This window comes from Scylla paramamosain, unplaced genomic scaffold (assembly GCF_035594125.1).
Source record: "Scylla paramamosain isolate STU-SP2022 unplaced genomic scaffold, ASM3559412v1 Contig1, whole genome shotgun sequence".
Lineage (NCBI taxonomy): Eukaryota > Metazoa > Arthropoda > Malacostraca > Decapoda > Portunidae > Scylla > Scylla paramamosain.
The window spans coordinates 3,815,001-3,825,000 of NW_026973666.1; the positions used below are offsets into that span (position 1 = coordinate 3,815,001).

At 36.4% G+C, this 10,000-nt stretch overlaps 2 protein-coding genes across 3 annotated transcripts in view; both read right to left on the minus strand.

Moving 5' to 3' along the window:
* The window catches only part of LOC135095627 (uncharacterized), a 7,427-nt gene extending 984 nt beyond the window's left edge, over nucleotides 1-6,443 (minus strand). Inside the window, exons 1-2 of one of the 2 annotated variants that reach the window (XM_063996563.1) lie at nucleotides 6,231-6,443; nucleotides 1-1,618 (exon numbers count right to left, since the gene is read on the minus strand). The exon at nucleotides 1-1,618 is cut by the window's left edge and continues 984 nt beyond it. In XM_063996563.1, the coding sequence (XP_063852633.1) occupies nucleotides 428-1,618 (1,191 nt within the window). In that variant the 5' untranslated portion in view covers nucleotides 6,231-6,443 and the 3' untranslated portion in view covers nucleotides 1-427. Of the gene's footprint in view, nucleotides 1,619-4,492; nucleotides 4,705-6,230 lie in introns of those variants that run through there. The other variant, XM_063996562.1, reaches the window with a different exon arrangement.
* A 2,280-nt stretch (nucleotides 6,444-8,723) lies between these two features.
* Nucleotides 8,724-10,000, minus strand: part of LOC135095628 (alpha-aspartyl dipeptidase-like) — a 4,698-nt gene continuing 3,421 nt past the window's right edge. The window contains 2 exon segments of the mRNA XM_063996564.1: nucleotides 8,724-8,863; nucleotides 9,148-9,290. Coding sequence (XP_063852634.1) covers nucleotides 8,803-8,863; nucleotides 9,148-9,290 — 204 coding nt within the window. The 3' untranslated portion in view covers nucleotides 8,724-8,802.

The window sequence follows — 10,000 nt, forward strand, 5'->3', positions numbered from 1 at the left end:
TCTGGCTTGTCCCCCTACATCATTTCCGTTAAGCCCTCTTTGACACAGACTGCCTTCCCTGGGTTTACGGGTCGTCTTCCTCTTGAGGATTCCGTAGGGCCAGTGTCCATGTGTGTTTTCTCGGCTCCCTCGATATCAGGTGGTAATTGCTTCGTCTTTCCTGAGTAGTGTGACCGCTTGTTATTCTCCCTGCTTCTTTCATCTTCTTCATTTGTTCTTCTTCTTACTTATTCTATCTTCTTCTCTTCTTTCTTCCTCCTTGTTTTGTTTTCTTTCTTCTTTTTCTTCTTTCTTCTTCTTCCTTGACAATACAAGTAGTAGTAGTAGTAGTAGGAGTAGTCACGTTTTGAGCAAAAATCAGTATAACTTACAATAAGACAAAAAAAGTAACAAAAATATTGCCATGTTTTGATGCGTCACTCATCTCTCAAGTAACGGAGGAAAAAATGATGAGGCACGGTGCATTCATCCTTACCACCACGGCGGTGATGGTGGTGACGACGGCGATGAGAGTGAGAGGGATTTTAAGTGCAGAAGATGATGATAACTCTGGTGTTGAGAAGAAGGTTCCCACTAAGTCAGTTTCTCCTTTTATTTTCTCGTCCTGGCTTTCATTTGTCGTGGTTTCCCCTCTGTCTGTGTTTATTCGCTCATCTTGTGTTGTTTTTGTTTCATCTTCCACCTTTTTTGTCGCTGCTCGGTTTGTTTGGTTCGTGTATGTCGGTGTTTGTGTTTCGTTTGTTGGTGTTTCACTTTGCCCTGTGTTTAGCGTGTCTCCTGTCTTTACATCGTCTTCCTTCCTTTCTTGCACTTCTGTCTGTTGTGTCCCAGTCGTCTCCCTCCCATCTTCCGGACACCGGATCTCTTTCATCAGCAATTCCCTCACTTCTTTCAGCGTGACATTCTTCTCGTGTCCAGAAGACTGAACAAGAACTGTAAAGCTCTCAACATTTCTGTCAAAATTCTGGTCTCCTCTTTTACACTCACATTTTTCGTCTTGCCAGAGTAAGGTGACCCCGCCAATGTGCTCTCTCTTCAGGGTATCCGTGGGGAAGTTGAAAGTCTTGTGATTCTGGTCGCATTCTCTCGGCCGGCACACTTGTATGGGGATCTTCTTCTTGCACATCGGGATGTGTATGGTCACCACATCTACAATGTTATCAGGGAGCTCTTTCGCTTCGTTGTATGAAGGTATCGGTTCGTTGTGGCAAATCTCCATGGTGTTATTTAAAAAAGTCCACGTGATGTTATTGTGTTTCCCGCCAGATTGAGCGCAGTCACAGGACTCCCGGTGCAGGTAGCCCAGGATGCACATGTTTTCGGGGCAGGTGTCTCTGAGGCAGGCATGTTGGGGTTCTCTGTGACAGGTAACGTACATGCGGTAATTGAAACACTCCGAGGAAAATTTCCTTGGCTCTAGACCGTCACTGCACTGCCACTTGGGACATGTGGAGATCCTTAGCTTGTTGTGGAGATACTTTCCGGGTTCTGTCGCGTTGGTGAGGGACTTCAGTGTTGCCTCGAGCTCAATGTACTCTGGTGAGGTGCTGCCGAAGGCCATCAAGTGAGTTATGTACACGTCATTGGCCTTCACGCACATCCACGCCGCTGCCACCATCTGCAGAACGCAAGACAAGGTAGATTAGTGGTGAAGCTCAAGGCTGCCACTTTCCAAACGCTCTTGTTCAATTGACGTAGGTTCCAATACGTGTTTTAAAGGTTTAAAAGACTCTAGTTGATGTGACATGAGTTTTTAAGTGTTTTTTTTTTTTTTTTTTTTTTTTGTAGTTGAAATGATGCGGGTTTTTAAGGGTGTTTTTTTGAGGTTCTAGTTGAAATGATGCGGGTTTTTGTGTTTTTGAGGTACTAGTTGAAATGATGCGGGTTTTTAAGGGTTTTTCTTGAGGTTCTAGTTGAAGGGACGCGGGTTTTTAAGCTTTTTTTTTTCATTGTTCTGTTTGGAGTGACGCGGGGTTGAATAAAGTAATCTTGATAGTTAAAACAGTTGGAACGATAAACCAGACTTAGACAAAACTCCTGGAATGATGACAAATTTGAACACAGCCATACCAATACCAAAAACTTACGAGAAACCAAAAAAATCACAGGTGGAGTTGAAACAGATCATTTTAATAACTGTGACTGAATTAGATTAATGGTTCAAACTTGCAGATAACTTCCACAATATTTGAAGCAACCACACCGCTGCCGGACGTACGATGAACCAAAAAAAGACATACAGAGTTGTAAATAGAAGTAATTTTGATAGCTAGCTGAGTTGGAATGATAAAACTGAACGTAGCTGCAACTCTCCCTTAAGAATTATCACAAGGAATACGTCTAATACACGATCTCTGTCAGAAAACTGTTTGTTAAGAGAAAACGGGGAGAGAGACGAGACTCAGAATTTGGTTAAGAGAGAGAAAAAGAAGAATAAGAAGCAAAACTTAATTAAAAGAAGAGGAACAAGGAAGTGTCTAAAAATATAGGTGAAAAAGTACTTGATTAAAAAAAGCGAGATAGAAACTGATGAAAATAAAGAAGAAGAAGGAAAGGTTGATAAAAGAGAAGCCAAAGATAACGAAAAGGAAAAAGAAGAAGGAGAAGAAGAAGAAGAAGGAAAAGTTAATTAATAGAAGAGGAACAAGCAGGTGTCTGTGAGAAGTACGAATGAAGAAGCAATATATGATTAAAAAAAAGGAACAGAAGCCAATTAGAATAAAGAAAAGGAAGGAAAAGTTGATAAAAGAGAGAAACCAAAGATAACGAAAAAAAAAAACGATAAAAAGAAGAATTAACGAAAGTCGGAAAGAAGGAAGGAAAAAAATCGATAAAAAAAGGAAAAAAAGGGCTAAAGATAATTAAGGAAGAAGCAAAAACTCGATAAAAGTAAGAGAAAAACGAAAGTTGATAAAAAGGAGACAAGAAGAAGATGAAGAAGAAGAAGATGAAGGAAAACTCGATGAGAGGAAACAAAGTCAGTAAAGGGAGAAGAGAAAAAAAGAGAAAATGAAAATAAAGATGGCCACTTCACACGCTTCATAAAAGGCGTTGATGGGAACAACAACAACAACAACAACAACAACAACAACAACAACAAAGAAACTAAGAAAGAAAAACAACTAAACGAAGGAAAAAAAATATAACTACCCTATTTTCGTTCTAAGAAGTTTGATTTTAGCATTGTCTTCACTCGAGAAATGAAAGTAAACAAACAAACAAACAAACAAACAAACAAATGCGGTTTACAAGAATTTAGGAATGAAAAAAATGTACGAAAAAGAGAAAAAAGTCGCTGATCTTCAAACTATCGTGGGAAAAACACCGGTAAATATCATGAAAAGCACCATTTTGAGAAGGAAAAATATTAATAAGAAAACAGATGCAATAAATAGATAAATAAATGAAATAAATTGATTTGTTCTTTCTGCAGTGCCATCACAGCACGCTCCCTTCACTCGAGGTAAATAATAAATAAATAAATAGAAGCTTGAAAAAAATAAATAGGTAGATAAAAATGGAGGATAGGAAAAAATGAATAAATAAATGAAATAAAGGAAAGAAAAATCACTTTGATAAGGAAAAATAGAAAAAAAATAAAGCACTTTCTTTTATAACATCATCACTACACTATTACTAAGAAAAAAAAAATAAATAAGCATGAAAAAAAAAAGCAAAAGTGATGCGATTTAAGCTTTCATTATCATCTTCACTTTCACTTTAATAAGGAAAAATAGAAAGAAAAAACAAAAATAAAGCACTTTCTTTTATAACATCATCACTACACTACATATAGGAAAGAAAACGAAATAAATAAAAAAAAGAATAAAAAAAATAAAGAAATAAAAAAAAAGTGATACAATTTAAGCTTTCACTATCATCTTCACTATTACTTTGATAACGAAAATAGAAAAAAAAAAAAAAAACCACTTGCTTTTAATATCCTCACTACTACACTCAATAAGAAGGAAGGGAAATTAATGAACGTTGAACAAGACCAACTCGTTCCCTGCCCCCCCCTCCCCTACCTCATCCCCGCCCCCCGCCGCCGCCCCCCCCACCAAGACAAAAAGTGCCATTTACGAGAGAGAGAGAGAGAGAGAGAGAGAGAGGAGAGAGAGAGAGAGAGAGAGAGAGAGAGAGAGAGAGAGAGAGAGAGAGAGAGAGAGAGAGAGAGAGGGGGGGGGGGGAAATACAGAAAGAACACACACACACACACACACACACACACACACACACACACACACACACACACACACACACACACACACACACACACACACACACACACACACACACACACACACACACACACACACACACACACACACACACATACGCACACAAGCACACACAAGCACCACCAACAACAAGATCAACAATTGCAACAACAACAACAACAACAATAATTCACACACACACACACACACACACACACACACACACACACACACACACACACACACACACACACACACACACACATACGTACCAGCACAATGAGGCGTAGACCAGCCATCACGCCACCGCTCCACACACACATACACACACACACACACTACCTTCCTCTGAGATCTATTAAACGTGACTGGGTAAGGAACTTCCAGGAACATATATCTCGAGGTGATAAGACAGCCCTTATCGTGTGTGTGTGCGTGTGTGCGTGTGTGGGTGTGGGTGTGGGTGTGGGCGTGGCTATTGATTCGGGGCTTAAATGAAGTGATGTCAATTTACAGGATTTTTTATTTATTTATTTATTTATTGATTTGTGTTTGTTTGTTTATTTGTTTATTTTTTTGAAGTTTTGTTTCTTATTAACTGTATTGTTTTTGCAGAGAGAGAGAGAGAGAGAGAGAGAGAGAGAGAGAGAGAATTTTACACGCCAAAAATGACTTAAATTAAACACGCCTAATGTTATTTATTTATTTTTTTTTCTATATCTCATTTGTTTGTTAAGAAATGGCAGTGTATTTAGTTCAGACCTTCATGTGTTACCTGTAATGCATCTTATCTTATCAATGGCATCATGTTTAATTTTCGTTTATTTGCATGTTTAAATCTTCCATTCTGAATAAGTGTTGCCAATCAGGTGAAATAATTATCTAGTTCAAATCTTCGTGTTGTATCTGTGATGTCTCGTATTCTATAAATGGCATCATGTTTAATTTTCGTATATTTGCATGTTTAAATCTTCCATTCTGAATAAGTGTTGCCAATCAGGTGAAATAATGATCTAGTTCAAATCTTCGTGTTGTATTTTTGTACTGTCTCGTATTTTGTAATTGACATCTCGTTTAATTCCCCACTTTTGTTCGTTTGTTTGTTTATAAATACTGTACTTAAATATTTTCAGCATGCTTAGTTCAAATCTTCATGTTATCTGTGAAGTCTCGTATTTTATCATAAGCATCACGTTTAATTTCCCACTTTTCTACGTTCGTTTATAAACATACTCAAATATTTTCAGTATGTTTAGTTCAAATCTTCATGTTATTTGTGATGTCTCGTAATTTTTCATGATATTAAGTTTCTCTTCACGCTGATAAATGCATCCGGGTTTTGTGAGTGAAAAAATGAATTACTATCTTATGCGTCAAATCATCTTTTTAGTTACTTATTCATAGCCGTGATGCCCTTCAGGAAGTGACCAGCCCTACAGATAACAGAACGGCGGTGAGACTAAAGGGTTATTGTTTTTATATATGAACACAACACTTCTACACGCAAGGCAAACATTGAAATATCACTGCAAAAACTAAGGTTGATGTTCCTGCCAGACTGTCAACACTTTCTCCTGTTAATAATGTACAGATCTCATTAATTTGTCACTGTAGCCATGAAAACACCCTGAAAAACCTGTCTCACTTATTGTTTCTCCTGTTAATACTGTACAGATCTCATTAATTTGTCACTGTAGCCATGAAAACACCCTGAAAAACCTGCCTCTCTTATTGTTTCTCCTGTTAATAATGTACAATCTCATTAATTTGTCACTGTAGCCATGAAAACACCCTAAAAAACCTGTCTCACTTGTTATTCTTCCTGTTAGTGATGTAGAAATCGCATTAATCTGTCACTGGAACTTTTGATAATATAGAAATCTCGTTAATCTGTCACTGGAACCCGCAAAAACACACTTAAAAACCCGCGTCACTTACTGCTTCACCTGTCAATACTGCAGAAATCTTGTTAATCTGTCGCTGGAACTTTAATAAACCCACATCACTTACTGCTTCACCGGTCAGTGGTACAGAGATCTCTTTAATCTGCCACTGGAACCGCAAAAAACACCCTTGAAAACCCGCGTCACTTCAACAAGAGCCTGTCGTGGAAAGCGGTGGAAGTGTATGGTTCAGAAGTGATCTAGATTCCGTAAGGTGATGTAAATTCGAGTAAATGTCTATTACTTTCAATCTACGGCTGATAAGATTGTAGAAGTGATGAGTGTAGTGCTACCAGAGAGAGAGAGAGAGAGAGAGAGAGAGAGAGAGAGAGGAGAGAGAGAGAGAGAGAGACGATTTTTTTCCTCGTTTTGTTCTTTTAAAGTAATTTGGTGAAGGAGGAAAAAAAGAAGAGGAGGAGGAGGAGGAGGAGGAGGTGTAGGAAGGGGAGAGGAGGAGGAAGAAAAGGAAGAAGAAGAAGAAGAAGAAGAAGATGAAGAAGAAGAAGAATTTGAGTTATGTAATCAGTATCTCTCTCTCTCTCTCTCTCTCTCTCTCTCTCTCTCTCTCTCTCTCTCTCTCTCTCTCTCTCTCTCATGCATACACACTTTGTTTATTTTTTTCTTGCTTTCTACAACAACAACAACAACAACAACAACAACAACAACAACAGCTATCACCACCACCACCACTACTGCTACTACTACTACTACTACTACTACTACAACAACAACAACAACAACAACAACAACAACAACAACAACAACAACAACAACAACAACAACTACTACTACTACTACTACTACTACTACTACTACTACTACTACTACTACTACTACTACTACCCACTGAGAAAACCCAATGTTATTTTTCCCCCTGCTGAAAAAAAAAAACAAAAAAAAACTAGCTAATTTTTAAGATCCTGAACAAAAAACGGGAGAAGGAAAGAATTTTATAGTTTCCATCTTTATTTTCTCATTTGTGAGAGAGAGAGAGAGGAGAGAGAGAGAGAGAGAGAGAGAGAGAGAGAGAGAGAGAGAGAGAGAGAGAGAGAGAGAGAGAGAGAGAGAGAGAGAGAGAGAGAGAGAGAGAGAGAGAGAGAGAGATAAACAGATAACAAATATAGATTATACACACACACACACACACAGGTAACAAATAAAAGCTAGTAATTATATATATATGTAATTCTTTAATAATCAGTGATAAAATATACAGAATATTACCCATTTTTATATCATACAAATATATACACAGTTATTTACAATGAAAGAATACTATTATTATTATTATTATTATTATTATTATTATTTTATTTATTTATTTGTTTATTTGTGGTATTGTTATTTAATTTTATTCTATTTATTTATTTATCTATTCGTTTTTGTAGCTTTGATTGAGTGTGGAAGGGAAGAAAATGTTAATTAGACCGAGTTTAGATGGAAAGCGAGAGGAAAAAATTGAGTTTAGATGCAAAATGAGGAAAAAATTGAGTTTAGATGGAAAATGAAAAAAAAAAAATGAGTTTAGATGGAAAACGAGAGGAAAAAAATTGAGTTTAGATGGAAAATGTGGAAAAAAAATTGGGTTTAGATGGAAAACGAGAGGAAAAAATTGAGTTTAGACGGAAAATGAGGAAAAAATTTGAGTTTAGATGGAAAATGAGAGGAAAAAATTGATTTTAGATAGAAAAAAAAGGAAAAATGATTAAGTTTAGATGGAAAAAAGAGGAAAAATTATTGTTTAGACGGAAGAAGAGGAAAAATGATTAAGTTGAGATAGAAAAGAGGAAAAATGATTCAGTTTAAATGGAAAAAGAGGAAAAATTATTTAGATGGAAAAAGAGGAAAAAGATATAGTGTAGATGGAAAAAAAGAGGAAAAATAATTAAGTTTAGATGGAAAAGAGGAAAAATGATTGTCTTTAGATGGAAAAAGAAGAAAAAAGATGAGTTTAGAAGGAAAAGAGGAAATTATATTGAGTTTAGATAGAAAAAAAATTCAAATGGATTAGATAGAAAAAGATGAGAATAGATTAGATTTACATGGAAAATAAATTAAAATAGATTAGATTTACAAAGGAAAAATAAAATAGATTGAGCTTAGATGAAAAAAAAAAAAAAAATTTTGGATAAATTGAGTTTAGATGAGTAAATTAAATGAGTAAAAAATGTTGTTAAAAGTAGATTTTTTTTATATTTAGAATTCATTAGAAAATATTTTATCTATTATTATTATTATTATTATTATTATTATTATTATTATTATTATTATTTATTTATTTATTTATGAGTAGAAGTGTAAATAAAGTGAGAGTATTAGTTAAGAATATTACTAATTACATTGTTTATTTTGAGAGGAATACTTTTGTTAATTAGATCTCCCCCCAAAAAATAACAACAATAATAATAATAATAATAATAATAATAATAATAATAATAATAATAATAATAATAATAATGAAAGGAATTGAACACACACACAGACATAGCTGCTCTCTCTCTCTCTCCTCTCTCTCTCTCTCTCTCTCTCTCTCTCCTCTCTCTCTCTCTCTCTCCTCTCTCTCTCTCTCTCTCTCTCTCTCATTGCTGCTGCTTTTGTTGTTGTTGTTGTTGTTGTTGTTGTTGTTGTTGTTCGTTCAGTCACTGCTTAAGAAGGAAAGACAAATCGGAATTGACAGGAAATTCTTCAGGTTGTTTCTCTCTGAAATAAACAAACAAACAAATAAATAAATAGAATAAATAGATAAATAAAATAAAAATAAATTACAAGACAGGAAAAAAATGAGAGAGAGAGAGAGAGAGAGAGAGAGAGAGAGAGAGAGAGAGAGAGAGAGAGAGAGAGAGAGAGAGAGAGAGAGAGAGAGAGAGAGAGAGAGAGAGAGAGAGAAAACTGGAGAAGTAGAAACACAAGAATAACAGAAACACACACAAACACAGACAGAAACACACACACACACACACACACACACACACACACACACTCACCGTACAAAGAGTCTGGCAGGATACAACCCTTTGACTACTGCCACATCTCCTTCCACCTTCAGGAGACTCCCTTCTCTGAGCGCCAACACAGGGGGAACACTCGGAAGCTCGTGGTATTGCATTATCCTCTCCTCTCTTGTCTCCTGCTTGCCAAGGATGGATAGGTGGGGAGGAAAAGGGTGTGTCAGTGTGTCATTTCAGTGCCTGGTGAGTTTTAGGGCTCTACTGCAAGATTTAAGGGGTTTTTAAGGGTTTTTTGTAAAGGGTAGTGGTGTTTTGGTGGGGGCTAGTTGGAAGTACTGGGGTTTTCAAGGGTGTTTTCAGGGTTCTAGTGAAAGTTGTTGGGGGTTTTCAAGGGTGTTTTTTGTGGTTCTATAGTTTAACAGGCTGTAGTGGAAGTTGTTGGGGTTTTCAAGGGTGTTTTCAGGGTTCTAGTGAAAGTTGTTGGGGTTTTCAAGGGTGTTTTTCATGGTTCTATAGTTTAACAGGCTGTAGTGGAAGTTGTTGGGGTTTTCAAGGGTGTTTTCATAGTTCTAGTGAAAGTCGTTGGGGTTTTCAAGGATGTTTTTTGTGGTTCTATAGTTTAACAGGCTGTAGTGGAAGTTGTTGGGGTTTTCAAGGGTGTTTTCATAGTTCTAGTGAAAGTTGTTGGGGTTTTCAAGGGCGTTTTTTTGTGGTTCTATAGTTTAACAGGCTGTAGTGGAAGTTGTTAGGATTTTCAAGGGTGTTTTCATGGTTCTGTAGTTTAACAGGCTGTAGTGGAAGTTGTTGGGGAATTGAAGGGTGTTTTCATAGTCAGACCTTATCTATGAAACTTGTAATTCTATATAAACACAATCTTAAGTAATTTTAA